Consider the following 20,037-nt stretch of genomic DNA (forward strand, 5'->3'; position numbering starts at 1 on the left):
TTTTCACTTCATGAAGCACATATTCGTGATCTATAAGCTCATAACTTTGACTGCAGAAGTGTATAAATGAAGAGCTCAAGTCTCCATTCTTTCTTATTCTATTTTTTTGACAACTTAATCGGGTGAACGCTCAGAGGCCCAACTTTTCGTGTATGCAAAAGCATTTGGAGTTTATGTTTCATTATATCCTGGAGGCTAGTCGTTGATCCAGAGCGCACTAAATTGCTCAAATGGTGGGAACAGATTAAGCTTTAAGAAAAATAACTTTACGTACAACACACCTTGAAGCTTTTTCCATTTTTCTATTTCATATACATTTTACCTTTTTTGAAACAACATATAGCACAATCTTTTTTTTTTCTTTCTTTTTTATTTTGTGATTTAGACTCAAACAGGTAATTCCGCACACCCCTCTGAGGTGCCTTTGTTAGTTAACCGGCATATTAGAAAAAACGCAGTGGAAAATAGCTTTGCATTTTTTAAATTTTTTCAAAAGCCAAATATATATCACATATGAAAATCAAAAATTAATAAATTAAATCATTGCTAGCGGATCATTCTTATGTTACTATACAAAAATTTAATCTAAATAAAAACTCTTTATATATATACATCTTACCATAGACCAATTAAGATCTCTTGATCTACCGTACGGTTGGTAGCGTAAGCTTCGATCACTGAAATGAGATTCTAATATAGTCGCACACGTGCCCGACCTCTACGCGTATCCCCACGGAATCGGTGCAAACCCGATCGATTTTCATCTCACGAACCGGATGAGTCACGAATCATCTGGACGGTGCTAGTAATCTCTGCATGATCCACTAGTCGATGAAGAGTAGAAAAGTTGATAGGAGAGAAACATGCGCGCGGGTGAGAAATCAAAAAGAAATTGATCTCTATATGTATGTTGACCAAAGCCATCATTCATCTAGTTATCTAGTTAATTAAGGTGCATGGCACCTTAATTATGACTAGTGAAGGCCCGCGCTTCGCCGCGGGAAATTTACGTAATTTCTAAAATTTTTTAAATAGATTATTCAACATTGTTTGCTAAAATTGGTTATAAAAATTAAGTAAAATCAAAATGAACAATTAAATATTTAAAATTTAAAATTTTTTATTATCCAAAATTTAAATGTAAATTTAGAATATAAAATGTTCAAGCTTAAAATTTAAATTTTAACATATGAAATTGAAATCTCAATATTTNAAAAAAAAAAAAAATCCCGAAGCCCCCGCGAAACGCGGGGAAGGCGCCGTACAAACTCAGCTTTTACTATATGTATTGATATTGATGCCACCAATCCGTACGACTCTTTTTTTTTCACACACTTTTAAAAGCACCTTAATAATGATACCAAATATAAATCTGTGTCTAGAGTTTAAGTATTAGTACTATCAAACGGTAGCAATCTATACGTGAAACAATTATGATGCCTCAGGTCTGAGAAATATTTCATACAATTGTAGCAATGAACTTGTCATTGGCGAGTATGGAATCATGTGACTGTTCAACTAAATAGTCACGCTCAGTGTACTTGTTCTCTATTAAACACCTATATGTTTGTTCTAGTGTCCCTACACTATTGACTTGAGATTCGTCATCTCAATTAGAAATATAACATACATCGATCTATCCAAAATATCACCGTCCTTTCAATATTTCTTCGGCTAGGAGCATTTAAAAAGTCTCATACAGAAAAATATATATCTTAAATTACTAACTCTTATAAATATATCTTTTCAAATAAAGACCTTATGGACAATTCACGTTAATATTATATTACTATACAATAAAAATAAATAAAATATCTGTCCTCATGAATTATAAATAATTAATATATAAATATTTTTAAGCTAGTGTCACCAGATTGACTTTTGAGCATATAACTAACAGCCTTACCATTATGATACTTACCACTACGATGCTAATATTAGTGAAGGATACTGGAACCAAGGAATTTAATTAACTTCTTAAATGAGTCATAAATTGTAATGTGCTCAATTATGAGGAGATTTAATTTGCTATAAACCCAAAAACCTCCTCTACTAAGGAATAAAGTGTTAAACCAGACCACGAGACGTTGGAGTAAACACAAACTGCTAACAATACTTCTCTTCAAGATGTTGAAGTGAGAAATCTCTCTCTCTCTCTCTCTCTCTCTCTCTCTCTCTCTCTCCACATTGGATCCTAATCTAGATTGTGGATGCAGTATTTGATTACCAAATAAAGAACAACGACTCAAGGGCCTGTTTTGGCTGTGCTGTAGGTTGTAATCTGTTTAACAATGCGTCATTGAAATAGTATTACTAGAAAAAGCTCCATGATAATATGCTCTCAATCTCTCTCTCTCTCTCATGCTCGCGTGCGCAGGGGCACACATTGGATGCTGATCCAAGTTGTGGGTGCAATACTCATTATTTAAGAAATAGATCCTAAGGAGATCCTAAGGCATGCATGCAGTATTAACTGCTGTATTTTCAGCCGCTTATTTCTATAATTATACTGCACTTATAATTACATCGAACCAAACAGTATCGAAGTGTCGTTAAAATAATACTACAAGAAGAAACGCCATAGCAAGATTTTGTCAGAAGTACTACTTCGAACTCTGATTTTGAAGCTCCAAATCAAAATTTTGTTTTTCCAGTCAGCAGCATTCATTTGTACTGAGAGAACAAAATACCGAGCCACACACCAATGAAAAATCAGATCAAAATATTCTTCTCCTAATCAAAAAATTGGCATTCCAAGAACTCTAGGGTTATGGTTTTAGAACAATCCTATAAAGTTTTCATCCAAATTAGTTAGTTTGATTTGATTTATCTCTATATTTTATTGACTATCAGTATGTTATATTCTCATTTTATTAGAATTTTAGCATAGATGCTTTATAGTTGTAATGTGTATATTTTTATAAAATATTAAATTTTGTTTACAAAATTAGATTACAAGGATTACGACAATAGTTTAAATGTACTTGACACTAAGAGCAATTAACTAGTATTCCAAATAAAATTTGAAACAGTTTTAAAATCAAAATAAAAAAATTGGGTAAACAAAAATCTGGTTAAGGAGTGACGAAATATTTATAAACGGTACGGTTAACTGTTCGGCAAACACCGATGGCTGTAGTAGAAGCTCTAAATTATTTTCTTTATCAAATAACGCGCTAAAAATAGTACAAACTAAGGCCAAACATGCCGTCAATATACTAGTTTCATATTATTGTTTCATCCAATTAATGAGTCGCGACTTAGCTCTGACTACTTCAGTGATTAAAAAAGCGGGCCTTAGGCGCGCGTCTAGGCGCCTAGGCGCTAGGCTCAATGGCCAGCGCATAGGCAGCCCCTAGGCAGGCGCCATTGTCTAGGCGTGCGTCTGGGCCGCCTAGGCGCACACCTAGGGCAAGGTGCAAGGCGCAAGAAAGGCGCGTCTAATATATATTTGATCCTACTAGGTTTGGATCTAAAAATATATACTTTAATGGGTTTGGATCTTATATTTATTGGTCTAATGGGTTTAAAACATATAAAATAAACCCAAAACCAATCTAATCTAAAGTTCTAAAACCTAAACATCTATCCGCTCCATCTCTCTCTCGCCGAGTCTGCTCCCTCTTCTCTCACTGAGTCCGCTCCCTCTCCCTCTCTCCGCTCGGACCGATCCTCTCTCCCACTCGTCCATTACCTCCGGTTGCCTCTGGCTATCCCCCTCTGCTTTTTCAACTCAACTCGCCTCTCCCTCTATATTAAAGCGCGCTTTTTTAATCACTGCTTTCACATGATCATTATACTTTTTTAATAATTTTTGGTTTGAAACTTTAAACTTTTATACATAATACTTTTTATGATCTTGTGCTTATAATTATATACTTTTCACATCAAAATTTTTTATATGTTTGTGAATTAATAGTTATTTTTATGCTGGCCTTTATTTAGAGATAAAAAAGATAATTTGTTCTTTACTTTTATCTATATTATTTTCTTTTNTGGCCTTTATTTGGAGATAAAAAAGGTAATTTGTTCTTTACTTTTATCTATATTATTTTCTTTTTTAAAATTATCATATATATTGCTTGGCTTTTTTTTTTTATTTTTTTCCTTTTGAAAATTAACGTGATGATTTGGGTAATTATAAAATATTTTTGTGATAATATGATTTTATAAAGTATATTTACTGTTACTTTAAAATTATTAGAAAGTATAGTAAGACACTTCTTAATTATTTACTTGTTTCAAAATTTTATGAAAGTGTGCGCTTGACCTCTCTCGGACGCGCGCCTATACCTTGCGTCTTGCGCTTTGCGCCTAGGCTCCAACAGCCCTTTGCGCCTAGGTGCGGCTTGGACTTTTTTAAACACTGGACCACACATACGATCGACACATGTTCAATGTAGTATGATGCGTTCTGCAGGACAAGTAATGAGTTATCTAATAGCACCTAATTTTACTTTGAGATACGCAAGAAACGGTATCTAAGGCTCGTACTCTTTTGTCCTGGCCTATTGGTTCTCTAGGCTTAAGTTGAGTCCTCCTTTAATTTTTGGCCTTTTACTTTTTCTATTTGTTTTGGGCTCAAGTTGATGAGTGTAATGCTCTTCCATATATATGTTCTTCCAAAAGAATATTTGGAAGGAGTAAGGTGAGCCCAACTTTGCATTACCAAAGTTATCTATTTCTCCGACCAGGGCTGTAGAATGTTCTGCAATGGGTAAAAACATACATAACTTACATGAACTATAGCTCATTTTTTAATTTATTACCCGACTTTCTAAAATTTTAATTTTACTATCAAATCCTTCAATTTTGAATCAATCAACAGTGCTTTGACTTTAAAATTTAAGTTAATTACTTACTTTAATAAATTTATAGTTATGAGAATTGCACAAAATATACTAGTGAAACGATCTGTGAAAATAAATAATGCATTCAAATTTTGAAGTCAAAATGCTATTAACTGAGTAAAATTTAACAAGAAAGGATGGGCAGTTAAATTAAAATTTTAAAAAGTTAGATAGCCAACTAAAAATGGTTCATAATTCTGATAAATTTTGAATGTTTTTGCAATTGCAATTTGATAATATCGTCTAAAAAGTGCTGTTAGAAGAATCATTATATAAATTCTCCTCCACAGGAGCTCTCGAAAGAAGAATAAGAAGTTCTCAATTGGTGGTCCTTATAATCGGAGCCTAAAACAAGTCATCATTTTCTGATTGTCGAATATAATGTTACAGACAACCACAATGAAAAACTTTAGAGGAAATAAGCAGGGCCAGATCCATCCACCTGGGCAGGTTGGGTCTTGCAGCTACTCAATTGGTGTGGCCCACCCTCCTGGGCAGGTTTGGTCTTGCAGCTACTCAAATTGAAGCTTCCGCATTTAGTTTAACTCAGTTGTTTCAAAACATGACATCTTAGACTTTCCGTTTGTCGCAAAACCTCTATCAGCGGAGGAAGTTTACTATGCAGCAGCTACACCACATCACTTATAACCGGCCAATCATTTCTCTTCTTTTGAGAGAAAAGTATAGCAAAAATATTTTTGTGAAAACCATGATCAGATGGGTGAGCTCCAAGAAAGTAATTTGATTTATTAGGATCACTATATCAGCAATGTGACTGCTACATTTTAGACTTTTCCTATCATAGACGGCTGCCACTTAGTGCATTAGCATATTAAAACTCTTGTATTTGGTTTAAATTTATAGTTATCTAAATTAGAACTAAATCCTAATCTAATTGGGATTATATATAATTTAGATTTAATTTGGCATAAATAGATTATGAGTCGGAATCTAATTCAAAATTGAATTAGATTAGACTTATGTTTGGAAATCCAATTAGATTAGAGTTCCAATTAGACTTTAATTCGAAGCCATGCCCTATATATACATGGCCAAATGAATGAAGCTGGTGCGCTCAAATTAGGCCATGCTCTAATTAACAAGGAGCTCAAATTAAAGGGCCTAAGAGATTGCGCTGGTCCACCTGGCAACGGCATCATGGTGCGGATTGCAAAGCAAGGAGCCGTAGCCTTTAATTATGCAGAGCTCTAATTAAGCCATGCACATTGGTAGAGAGTAGGCATTGGTTTGTCCGTACGGTCGAGAGAGAGAAGCCACTTTTGGAGTTGCTTGTTATGGTGTTCCTGATCTAATTAAGCTTTGATCTTTTGAGAGATTTTTTTTGTACTCCACCTTTCGATATTAATAAATTATTTGCTCCGTCTTCACCCGTGGACGTAAACCGTTGACCGAACCACATAAAATATCGGTGTGCTTTTTCCTCTATCCTTTTCGTTTCCTGCATTAAATTATTTTCTGAATCAATTTTTCGCCGTTATGATTTTAACAAACACTACTTCTCTTCCGATATTTGTTTCTATAGCTGTGAAACTAAAATTTCCCTCATCCTACAATTTGATTTAAAGGAAGCGAATGAGTCGGAGAATTTGAGTTTCAATCAAAAGTGAATTGCGGTAAACCAAGCAACAAAAGTAGGGATTTACAATTAAAAACCACTTTATCCTTCTTCACTTTTGGTGAACAAACACACCCTAAGGCTTCGTTTGGTTCAGATATAAGTAAAAATTGCTTATTCTAGGAATAATTACAATTCAGGTATAGCAAAAACTAGACTAAATTTTTGTTTTGATGAAAATTAAAGTAAAAACAGGAACAGGAAAAATAGTGCTTGTATGACTATAAAAAATAAAAAAAATAGTGAGCAATTATGATTTCAAAACTGCTTTAAACCTATGTAATATAAAGTTTCTACTATCATTTATTAAAAAATATGTATTTCAATTTAGTAGGAATTAAAAAATAGAGGAAGAACGACGAAGGCTCGAAGAGGAAGGAGAGAAGACACAACGACGAAGAGGAGCGGCGAACAATACTTCGGTTAAAAAGACAGTGACCAAATTTTCTAAAAAGCCCTCACGGAGTCGTGAGAACAAGGTGGAGAGAAAGCATGAAGAGGATGAAGAGAGGCGGCTCGAAGATGAAGAGCCGCAACGAAGAATGGTTTGGCTGAAGAGGCGGCGACCGAAAGTCACTAGAACAAGACGGAGGACCAGCCTTGTTCCGGAGTTGGGTGAGACCTGTTGCTCCCATCCCTTAACGGGTTAGGATAACCAGTTAAGGAGTGGGAACAACAGTTTGCATATAAAGGGAGGAACAAGAGCTTATTTCCCCCCCTAATATCTGAACCAAACAGAGTCTTAAGGTCTTATTTCTCAAAGCACAAGTTCAAACCATTTGTTGCCCATCCAGTTGACATTTTAAGAAGAAACTACCCTAGCAAATCTTGCTTGAAGAAGATTCATCAAGTAGGTGGGAAAAAGAAATTCCGCAAATCCCCTCGATATGGATTACAGGTTATTACACCACAAGGTCCCAATGCTTTTCCCTTGTAATGTTTTCAACTAAAAATTTTAAGTATTCTGTAGCAAATTTATGCTGATTATTATTATAAAAGCTCTAATTCTACACGAGAAAACCCCACACTTTTTTCTTTCTTTTTTTTTTCATTCCCATCAGAATTGGATTATATTTACTGATACATTGCAGCACGCATGTCACGGTAGAACGCATGTTGTGTAGTCATTCTCACATCTAGCAAGAGATTATACAAATCCAATCCATACAAGGAATGAGAAAGAAGGGCTTATATACAGTGCAAAAGCCTAAAGAAACGGAACTAGGTTTCTCACACCGTCATCTTCACTCTGTACAATCCTGATTTAAGAACATACAGATGATGTTAAATTTAACTAACAAAATAAGATTGATATAAGGGTAAACTTCAAAAGAGAGCTTGGTTGTATACCGTATTTTCACAGCAGTTCCCTGCAGTTTGGTTTTGTATCACTTAGGTAAGTTTGGTTTTGTATCACTTAGGCGCCCTGTGGCTGTAAGGATCTTTATGATTAACAATCAAAATTTGGGTGTGGATTGTGTCGTGTTCTACACTAAGAGGTTTGGATCATGCTTGTGTCAGGATTTGATCTAAAACTCGACTCGATATAGGTTAGTGTTTGTGTTTGGGTTTACTTCACAAGTTGAGTTTATATCAAAACCCAAAATAAACAAGACAAAAACCCAATATAAGCCGAAATTCTAATGGTGCTGACACGATGGTCCTTACTAGGTACCAGAGTAGTAAGTCTGCGGACTAACAGTGAATACAAAAACCAGACTACGAGGCGTTAATGTGAATATGCACTATATCAGTGCCCTTTTGTTTGCTCTTGAAATAAACAAAGAGAGTAGAGCACTCACATATATAGCAAGGTCAGTTGAGCAAGGAAGGATGCCCAGTTTGAAGTACCCTCTTAATGACTTCAGTGCGCCAACCGAAAGAGGAGTCGGATGAACTGTCAACACGTCGGAGGAAAAAGAGGTGTCACCTGGAGATCCATATATACGTAGAGTTTTCTCAACCAAAATTTAATTGCTTCTAAGTGAAAAAAAGGAATGCATATTTAGGTATTAACTTCATGAAAATTGAATTGTAAGTACTAAACATATTTCAGAAAGTTCCAGTTTGGTTCCCCAATCTTCCAAAGCATCACAAATTGGGTCCCTACCCTTTCTGATTGCTTGCAATTTACCTATCTCGTCAAACTTCGGGTACATGGATGAAATGCCCATGTGATCATCATATTAGAAGCCCGAAGTCACATAATAGCAGTTAGCTGATGATTTCACAGATATTTCTGTCCAATTTGAGGGAATAAATAAACTGAAAGGAAAGATTACAATGAAATGCGAAGGTTAAGGAACCAATTGTAAGAAACCGAATGGTTGGGAGCTAAAATTACAGTAGAAGGTTGAGGGCACATAGTGCAAGTTACTCTGAGATCCTGACACCTATTAGTCTTACTAATAAAACAGAGCAAGGAGACATACCTTGGGATTGTAATCTCATACGGAAATGATACGACTTCCGAGTTTGTTATTAAAGGTATATGGTCTTTCTTCTCATTTGCAAACATTATGATTTGGAACAGGACTTCGCGGAGTGATGACTCCAAATTAGCACGTCTCATACTCGTTTCCTCCAATGCATTTTCTGAGATCACAATAATGTGGAAGGTAAAACAATCCTATATTTCAAGAGGAGGAAAGCCGTAGATACATCAATCCTATATTTTATGAGTATGATTGCTTTCCCACTCATAAGTCATTTTCAATTAAGAAGCTCCTGAATCGATGATCCATACCATTAAACATAATTTAAAGCATTTAAACATTCCAGAAACCAAAGTTTATGATTTCTTGACATTGCATAGCTTACGATCAAAAGGCCTCAACATTGATAATTCTAACGGACATCTTCTAGTTAACAGTGTAGAAGAATCAGAATCAATTGAAGTTTTAATAGAAAATTCCATCTTGCTATCTACATCAAGATCATCCAATCTTGAATTGAAGAACATGATCCTCTATTTTTAGAAGGCCACTTGGTTTTCACTGTTCATTTTTTACACACTTGATGAACTTTATTGTAATTTTGAAAAATTATGAAATTTGGTTTCTAGGTACTGTAAATGCTCTAGATCATTTTTAACAATATAGATCGTCAAGAAACCAAAGTTTATAATTTCTTGACATTGACATTGCATAGCTTACGATCAAAAGGCCTCAACATTGATAATTCTAACGGACATTTTCTAGTTAACAGTGTAGAAGAATCAGAATCAATTGAAGTTTTAATAGAAAATTCCATCTTGCTATCTACATCAAGATCATCCAATCTTGAATTGAAGAACATGATCCTCTATTTTTAGAAGGCCACTTGGTTTTCACTGTTCATTTTTTACACACTTGATGAACTTTATTGTAATTTTGAAAAATTATGAAATTTGGTTTCTAGGTACTGTAAATGCTCTAGATCATTTTTAACAATATAGATCGTCAAGAAACCAAAGTTTATAATTTCTTGACATTGACATTGCATAGCTTACGATCAAAAGGCCTCAACATTGATAATTCTAACGGACATTTTCTAGTTAACAGTGTAGAAGAATCAGAATCAATTGAAGTTTTAATAGAAAATTCCATCTTGCTATCTACATCAAGATCATCCAATCTTGAATTGAAGAACATGATCCTCTATTTTTAGAAGGCCATTTGGTTTTCACTGTTCATTTTTTACACACTTGATGAACTTTATTGTAATTTTGAAAAATTATGAAATTTGGTTTCTATGTACTTTAAATGCTCTAGATCATTTTTAACAATATAGATCGTCAATTTAGAAGCTTTATTACTGAAAAATAGTAGCATTACTCTAGTTATAATATGCCCCTGCCTAGTTATCTATTTACATAACTATCCCTGCAAAATCTGAACTATCATAACTGCCCTATGAAAACTTAATTTTTTGACATATTACCCTTCTACACACAGCCCCTCTTAAGAAACTTAACATACAAAACCAACTTTGCCCATGAATTAGATGTCTTCCAACTTAAGACAATGGTATTTTAGTGGGAATAAACAGAAGTTCAGATTCTACGGGAGTATATGTGCAAACAAGTTATTTTCTTAAAAGATAAGGGTACTTTGTAAGAAATTGAAGGGAATATATAAAATTCAGAGTTTACAGGAGAACATGTGCAAGTAAGTGACTGCGCAAGATATATATATAGAACTAGGCTGAAATACTATTAATAGTACCAATGACTTGGTGCTATTAAGTTTTCTGCCCTTGGATTAAAAGATGTGCGGTTAGGATGAGGTGGGCCCTCTAGGGTTGAGTGGGTGGTTTGTTGAATAGTATAATCGAACGGATAAAAATGATAAAAGAGGAAAATCTAACGACAGAAAACTTGATAGCACCAAATACTTCGTGCTATCGATAGCATTCCAACCGGACTCTATATATATATATATATATATATAGATATATATATATATATATATATGTAAAAACCACAAAAATAGAGGGATAAATAGCTAAACTTTTTTATTTTTACTTTTGATAAATAGCTGAAACTCAGATAACAAAGCATAATACCTCCAGGAATGGTTGTTGCTTTAGATTTTCCATGTATTTTAGGATTTGTTACGTGAAAACTAATAATCCATTGCTCCCAGTAGTGGCGTTCAGTCTTGCTACTGAACCAAGTTGGTTGCTTGTATTTGAGCTCATAGAAAGACAAGCATACCTGCATTATCGAGGCAACAGTTAAATTAAAATGGCAAGATATTAGCGATATAGCCTAGATGAGTTGTAGGATTTAATGAGTCAATTCAGGGTGTGAGAGAAGTCAAGCTCTGCTGTTATTATTATTGGGTTGTTATTGATTGTTCAAAGTCTCCAATCATTGCTCATTTCAATCCTTTTACATAAATTGAAGCATCCCTGCTCACCAAAGACTCCTAAATCACAAACATGTAAGATATAATATATTACGAAACATCAAAAATAATTTTTGGAAGAGAGGAGAGCAGATGTACCTGGCTTTTCTTGTTTGGATGCTTCTCTACCCAACAAACAAACTGCTCGACCTTTTCATCAATTTTTTTTTCTAATTCAGCATCTCCACACTGCACCTACTCATTAAGAAGGTTCAAATTTAAGCAAGTTAGTAGATATAGCCAAGGATTAAAGTGTCGTGGCACGAAGGGGTGACGCTGTCTGCCTGGCACGGTACGACACCGCATGCTTTCGTACCAACACATGGTACGCTTGTGTGCCGATAGATACGCATAACCTCCTACTGGCACGTTTTGGTAAGGACTTATTTTATTTTTTTTTGTTCCAATAAGCTCTTATAATATTATTTTGAAAAATTTAACCAAATAATTATGAATATTTGCTATGTATAGCTTAATATACTGATCAATTAACATATTTGTAAGCTTTTTGTATGTAAGGTATAATTATACCTGATACAGAATAGAAATTTTTACATGTTAGAATTTTTAAAATGCAAAGACATCTTTTTTTCTTTTTTTCTTTTGACCATATTCCAGTCTTCTTTTATAAAATACAAAAAATTATTTTAAAAATTATTTTAAAAATTTATTTTAAAAAGTATTTGAAAAAATTATTTTTTAAATGAATTTGTTCAAAATATTAGTAGATCTATCAAAAAAATTAAGCAATAAATTATATAACAAATAAATTAAATAAATTTAAGTATCAATTGATTTAATTTAGCTTTTAATTTTATCAATATTTTCAATCTTCTAGCGCAAAAATAAAATTTTATGTTTAGTATGGCTCAAAATTTGTTTATTGAGTTTGATATGTTCTCTTAATTTGCCAAAAATTTCGTGATGTGACAAATTTTGATAAAATAATTTGTGAAGAAAATATAGATGTCTGTGGTGGAAACGGAGGGCTCGGACAAATCTTTTGTCCGTATATTGATAAACAAAAAAAATTAAATTATAATTTTTTTGACTTAGCTAATAAGTAAATTTTCAATTTGCAATGTCTTTGGGGGATGTGGGATATCAGAATGCTTTGCATATCCCAAAAAACAAAACAAAAAGAAAAAAAAATAAAAAGCAAAAGAAAAGGCAAAAAAAATAATAATAATAATAGCACAGCGCCGGTCGTGGCACACTACACCATACCGCTCTGTCTCGTGCAGCACGGCGCTGTGTGTCGCGACACGGAAGGGGGTCTCACCCTATACTGTGCCACCATCTTGGTGGCACGGTATGTGCCGCCCCGTGCCGTACAGCACGGGGCAGTACTTTAAACCTTGGATATAGCCCTATCCAAACAAACTAATAAGGGAAGCGACACTTCTTCAATAGAAGGAAAAAAAAAATCTTACCTAAAAATTAATAAATATTCTAAAATGTAAGTGAAAGAATTTGATGTTTGGCAAAACAATTTGGCAGTCCATTAATAGTTGAAAATCTACCCATATATTCAGTTTTGGAAAACGCTAAAATGAGAGAAATATAGTATCAAGTAAAACAACTTGCGGAGTGAGAGTGATTACAGGCATAGGATTAAAGAAGAAGAGAGTGAGAGAGAAATAAGAGAAAAAGAGAGGAAACCCTAAAGCTTTGTTTATCCTAATTTTATCAAGTAGGAAGTGGAATCTTCCTTGTGAAGTGTAATTTGCATCATTTAGGTAGAGCTAGAGATTGTGAGAGCTTCTCTTTGCGCCTTGGAGTGAAGATGATATCTCTCCCATTGTAACTCTTTTATAATCTCCAAGTTTATAGTGAAAGCTTCTTTTACATTGTTCTCCTGCAAACGTAGGCATAGCCGAACCATGTAAACTTTTGTGTTCTTATAATTTTCTTTATGTGTATGGTTGCTTTCGTGTTTGCTCTCCAATTGATGCTTGTAGGAAATGGATTGTGGAAATGCCCACCAACTGTTTGTGAAATTGCCGCCAATATCTTTCATCCTTGTTTTACAACAATTAAAATCAGAGTTTGGTTGGTGGTTATCTAAGCATTCATTTCTGGTCATTCACTCATCTTTCCAATGCAGAAGGCAATGGAATATGAGAAGTTGAATAAGAGCAATTGGCTTATACGAAAAATTATGATGGAGGATTATTCAGTTGCGACAGAGCTTGATTTACCACTATTAGGGGAATTGCAAAGGCCATTAGCTTGAATGATCATAACTGGGATCCATTTGACAGAAAATGTTTGGCGGCAATTAGGCCATGTATTTCACCATCAATCCTATTTGATGTCTATCAATGAAAGACAGCGTCTTAGTTGTGGGAGACTTTGAAGCGATCGCTTGAACAACGTTTTGCTGTGAACAAAATGCATGCAATGAAGAGGCACTTTTGTGAATTGTGATGAGTTCAACTTTATTGCGACACAATTGGAGTTTCTCAAAATCAATTTTGATGAAGTCCTTTATTTACTCCTTTTGAGTTCTTTACCTTCAAATTGGGATACCCTTGTTACTATGGTGGCAAACACGATGAGAAATAAGTTCAAGTTGAATGATGTTGTTGCTTCATTGTTAAATGAGGAGACTCAAAAGGCCACAAATCAATTGTCTAGCGATATCAATCAAGTACTAGCTATTGGTGAAAGAGGAAGGTCTCTGAAGCAAGGCCAATCTTCAAACACAAAAGAGATTTCAAAATTAAAAAAAGGTCAAAATTACAAGGTAAAAGGCTCACTTGTTGGTATTGCAAAAAGATGAGTCATATGAGAAAGACTGTTGTGCTTTGAAAACAAGCAAAAGGGACAAGGCAAGAACGTCAAGAATGAAGCTCACACCACCTAGGATGATGGATGTAGAGTCACATTAAGTATTGCTTGCATGGTCTCTTCTAGTGCAAACACTTGGGTTTTGGGTTCCAATGCTTCTTTTCACATATGTCTGGACCTATCATACTTTTCTACATACAAAGAAGTAGACAATGGATGTCTATCTTGGTAATGATCAAGCATGCAAAATTTTGGACATTGGAGACACTATCATAAATCAAGCAAATGGCAAGAAGCATACATTGACAAATGTTTGCCGTGTTTCGGAGATTACCAAGAATTTAATATTGGCGGGACAATTGGATGATTCTGATTTTGGTTGTCACTTTTGAAAAGGGCTCTTGGAAGACATCTGAAAGGGCAAAAGGATAGACGTTTCTATATGCTTTATGGAACCGCTCAAAATAGTAATGATTCAAATTTAGTGGTTGCTCCTGCAAACAAAGGCAATGATGTGCAAGTTTGGCATAATCGGCTTGGTCACCTAAGCGAGCATGGCATAAAGGTATTGCAATAATATAAAGTTTTTCCTTCCTTTGAGCATTCATCTCTTTATTTTTGTGCGCATTACATTATGGACAAACAACATAAAGTTCACTTTTGAAGTTATTTTGATGCCATTTGGATTATGTTTCTTTTGATCCAAGGCTCATATTTGCTAGCTTCTTGTCTTAAGGGCTGAATTGGGGTGATTAGAGGCATGAGATTAGAGGAGTAGAGAGTGAGAAAAGAAGAGGGAGAAAAAGAGAGGAAACCTTAAAGCTTTGTTAATCCTAGTTCTATCAAGTAGGAAGTAGGATCTTCCTTATGACATGTGGCTTACACCATTTGGATAGAGCTAGAGGTTGTGGGAGCTTCTTTTTGTACCTTGGAGTGAAGGTGATAACTCTCCCATTATAACTCTCTGTTATCTACAAGTTTATAGTTAAAAGATTCTTTTGCATTGTTCTCCCGTGGATGTAAGTATAGTCAAACTACATAAATTCTTGAGTTCGTGCGGTTTTCTTTATTTCGTATTGGTATTCTTGTGTTTGCTCTCCATTGGATGCTTATAGAAAGTGGGTTGTGATAATGCCCACTAATGTTCCAAAAAGAACTATCAGTATCCATGTGGTTACCCACTACATAGCGCGTATGCAGTATGTAGGCGTTTATGCGGGATGCATGTGGTCCAACTATGAAAATATTAAAAAAATATTTACAAGTACTAAAATTTATCTATAAATCCATCTTATCAAATATACATTATTATCTTTGGTTGCAACTTACAAATTGATAAAAGTGTATAGGGATTGCAAGCCCTCTCAACTATAGGCTATATAAATTCTATATCACCTCCTCACCTAATAAATAAAAGCAATTACAGGCATGTTAACCTAAAATATAATATAAATGTGGAGAGGCCTATTTCAAAATAGTCAATAGTTCAACGGGTTACTGTACATTTGAACCAGAAAACTATAGTCCAATACAAGCAAAGAGAGAGAGAGAGAGAGAAAGAGAGAGAGAGAGAGAGAGAGAGAGAGAGTAAATATAAATGTTGAGGCCTATTTCAAGACAAAATATAGTTCAGGGGTCGTTGCATATAATTTTTGACCAAAAATATGCAGGCCTATAGTTCTAGAACGAATACACGCAGAGAGAGAGAGATCACACCGCTTACTGCTGATCACTGCTGCCGCTTTGGTGTCACTAATAGATAAGGGTTCAAAAGAGAGGAGGGGAAAGAAAATCAAGAGAAAAGAAAGGCCACCATGCGATTCGGCCTATATGGCCGTATAATACAAGGAGGACTGCATATATGACCGCACCTGCAGGCCTTCCGCATATAGGACTGCATGCACAGTATGCAGTGCGGTTTCTTCACTGCACCGCCTAGGGCCGCCCAGGGTGTCTTTTTGAGCATTGATGCCCACAGAGTGTTTGTGAAATTCCACTAATATCTTTCATCCTTGTTTTGCAATGGACATTTTGGAAGCAATTTCTCCTAATATGGTGGTAACACTATTCAACTTCTGCAACTCTAATATCTTAAACAGATATTTTTATCTAATTGCAAATATAGCTGCTCTATAAACATAGACGCATCCGATAGAACAAAGACCAAAAAAGCTAGATGACAAAGTATACCAGAAGTGATATTATATTTACATGACAAGAATATAAGCGTGGCAAATCTTATGACTTACAATTGAATCAAAAAATTCTTTCATCAGTCGAGAATTAAGAACAATTAGCTTATCAAATTAGACCTCAATCAACTGAAGTGTTTTATGATCTATCTACCTCTACCACATAAAGCAGCTGGAAACATACAGCCATACAGGTCTATATAAGCAAATCAGATGGAATCATACACATTCTTTAGCTTTCAAGATTGAAAACTACTTACATAAGTGATCTCAAAGAGGTCACAGTCGACATCCTTTGGCCGAACAAGACCCAAAGCTCTATGAAATAGGATGGTATGCAAAACGCCTGCAGCAAATTTCAGGCTGATGGTCAAATAATAAAGTATTTTCACAATATTCTGTGAAATTTCTAGACAAGCAAACAAGAAACATATGCGCCGCAAATGATTACATTCCGATATAGATGCATTTAACTACTGTATACATGTGTTGGTACAGTTATAAGGGTAAATTTTTTGAGTATTAAATCCAAATCTAAGAGTACGAGTTCGAGGGTGATTGTATGTAATTACTCACCCCAATGACAAGAATGCTAGCCATACACGTTATACTCAGTTCCATATAGATATAAGATCAGAGAAGGGGGATTTTATTTTTGATTGACTTCAAATCCCTGTCTATCTGACCTGTAATTCGACTGGCATCTTTTATCTATTTTGAATTTCTAGTTGAAGTTTAATCCTTGATTTGGGGGCAGATTTTGTTTATATATATAACGCCTTTGGGTTTTTTCCTCCTGAAACTATTTCTCTCTAGCCTCTCCCTCGTTCGTACCTCAAAATGAAATCGATTCTAGAGACAAACCACAGGAGGAATTGGGCCAGTACTAGAGAAGGTGGTATAATACATATTAAATGATAAGCATACAGAAAAGTAAGAGGAAAATTCAAACAGAAAACAAAGTGTCTAGCTTTTATTTCTCAATTACAGAAAGAACTGTCATCCATTCACCATAAAATTCACCATAAGCTTACGTTTTTTTCTCCTCAAGTTATACACAGTTGAAGGCACCTGGAGATTCAAACTGTTTACAAACACTAAATGTACGGGTTTCTTTTCGCAACAAAAGATGAAAAACTTGGTAGTTATTTTTCCTGCTTATCTGTTTTCTTTAAAAGGAATCTGCAAACTAAGCGACAACAACAAGAATGTAGAAAATTCACTGGAAAGTGCCTTCGTTTGCATCAAACTTGAGAAAGTAACATTAAATAAGGCTTAAATTTACAATTAGTTTAAACAACAACAAATCAGAACCATTTAAACAATTGCACATACGGACAAACACTAAGCAACAAGAAGAGTTGCAAGAAGTTTCTACGTCATTCATAGTACATAAGAAAGAAAACTTACAGCGCAACACATCTCGAACCTCCAACAGCTCCAGAGACTGGATTTAAAGCATAAATCATGTCAAAAAACAAGCAAATGAAAAAAAGAGTTACACCAGATACCACATGAGAAGGGCCTTAATCAAGACTAAGTGAAACATTATCCAAATATGCAACCAAAAAATAGCAAAAAAAAGAATATATTAACTTAAAAAGAGATGGAGAAAAGATGAAAATCCTTATATTTATTTTATAGACTTCAGCTTTGCCCTAACTCTCACTAAAAAATCAAAGAAAAAAAAGAAAAAGAAAACTAAAACAGAGTTAAAGGAGGGAAAAAAAAAATTGACTGCTAATGGAACGAAATGAATCTTCAGTTAAAAGGTAAAAATGCATAGAACTCACCTGACTACAGACCATTTTGATTCGACTACCCAATCATTCAAAATTTTGATTTTAGTGTCCAACATTTCAATTTGTTTGATTTCAGTCATTTGATGGTTCTTCCGACACAAAATTAAAACTAATTCTTACTTTAATAAATTTATAGTTACATGCATTCAATAAAATATGCTAAATTTCGAAGTTAAAAGAGTCATTGACTGACTCAAATCAAATAAATTGAAATGTTAGGTAGCAAAATCAAAATTTTTACCCAGTTATATCCCGAGAAGGAGAGAGCATTGAGAACAGTGGGAAAGAAAGCAAAATACAGCAAAATTTATCATTATAGATAAATTTATACACAAGAGGGAGAAACAAGCAAGAATCAATTTACACATCTACACCAATCAATAGAGAAAATAAAAAGTTGACCTAAAATTTAGCACTAAGAAGCCTAATAAGCACAAGAAATAGAAAGAGGAGGAGTTACTTCTTCTACTATAATATTCATGCAAATTAATATAAGCAAAAACAAAATGAATTAACTCAAAATGAGGGGAAAAATAAATAAAAATAAAAGCTCCTCTCCTAATTATTTGGTAGGTTTCAGATTTACCCTAACTCAACCAGAAAACAAAAAACTACTAAAAAGAGTTAAATAAAAGGAAATTAAGTCCCTCAACAGATCAAAATGAATCAAGAGAATCCCAAAAAGGAGAAAAACAAAATTTAATTAACATGAATAAGAAACAAGCAAGAATCAATCAAAAGAATAACAATTAGGGATAAATTGACCTTAAATTAGCAATAAAATCCCGAATAACCACAAGAAAAAGAAAGAATTGGGAGATCTTAATCTACTTCGATTTGGGAATTAAACAAATAGGAAGTTAAAGAGAATCTCACGAGCTCCTTGAGTTGACAAGTCTCGCAATTCATGGCGAACCTCTGATTCGCATCTGCCACCGATTTGGAGGAAAGAGAGAAAGAGAGAGAAAGAGACGCAATAAAAGCGAATTTGGATTTTGGGATAATTTTTTAGGGTTTCGGTTTTTTTTTTTTTCTTTTATATTTCAGAAGAGCGACCGAGCGAGGGGGCGGGGAAAAGATAGATTCTAGCTGGACCTGGTCCACAATCCATTGCGTTTTTTTCTCTTTTTTTAGTAAAAATGTCTGGAGACATCTATACTTTATACGAATATGAAACCGACCCCTTAACTATTATTTTTCAGATTTCGAACCCTCCAATTATTCATCGGTGTGTCCGGATCTGAACGGCCATATGAGCCCCACGTGTCAGAGAGAGCTATCTTCCGCAGTTGCCTTGTGTCCTACCTACAGACGTCGACGAGTTGTTAAAAATCTGAACCCGAATCCATTTCCAAATTCGAAATCCAATCCCGGATTCGAATCCAACGGATTTTAAAAATTCATATTCAAGTCCAAATCCAACCAAAAATTAAAAACCAAAACCTAGGGATGTAAAACGGGCCGAGTGGCCCGTGAGCCGCCTGGCCTGGCACGACTACTGTTACTGTAGCAGCCGTGCCAGGCAGAGTTTTTGCGGCCGGCCGGTCCGGACCTGGGCCGTGCCGGGCCGGAAGGTCGGCAAAAATCTGGCACGGCATGGCCCGCATGGGCCGTGTCTGCCGGGCCGGCACGGCCCAGTAGTTTAAATTCCTCTGGGCCTGGCTATGGTCTATCATCTATGGACCTACTCACCTACCTATAGCCTGTAGGCTGTTGTAGCATGTGACTCTGTGAGGCCTGGCACTGGCAAACCCTTGATCTTGTAGGATGGGCCCAACGGCACTTAAGCCGTTGGGTCCTTCTTATTTTTTTAAAAAAAATTACTTTTTATTTTTATTTTTCTAAGAAAAAAGGTCAAAAAAAATTAAAAATATT

The 20,037-nt window shown here is 34.9% G+C and overlaps 1 protein-coding gene across 2 annotated transcripts; it reads right to left on the minus strand.

The window, feature by feature from the left end:
• LOC109722043 (autophagy-related protein 101-like) lies at nt 7,495-19,189 on the minus strand. Of its 2 annotated transcripts, none has more exons than XR_002219366.1 (8): nt 19,039-19,189; nt 17,771-17,807; nt 16,621-16,706; nt 11,475-11,570; nt 11,032-11,182; nt 8,919-9,081; nt 8,289-8,416; nt 7,495-7,745 (listed from the first exon to the last, which is right to left on the minus strand). XR_002219366.1 is itself a non-coding variant. In XM_020249897.1 (8 exons), exons 1-7 carry the CDS (start codon nt 19,069-19,071, stop codon nt 8,302-8,304), a joined length of 648 nt encoding a protein of 215 aa, XP_020105486.1. In that variant the 5' UTR covers nt 19,072-19,189; the 3' UTR covers nt 7,495-7,745; nt 8,289-8,301. The 2 variants fall into 2 exon arrangements, 1 of the variants encoding a protein (XP_020105486.1); XM_020249897.1 differs by having other exon boundaries at nt 8,289-8,383.

Source organism: Ananas comosus, linkage group 16, assembly GCF_001540865.1.
Source record: "Ananas comosus cultivar F153 linkage group 16, ASM154086v1, whole genome shotgun sequence".
In the NCBI taxonomy this organism is placed as follows: domain Eukaryota; kingdom Viridiplantae; phylum Streptophyta; class Magnoliopsida; order Poales; family Bromeliaceae; genus Ananas; species Ananas comosus.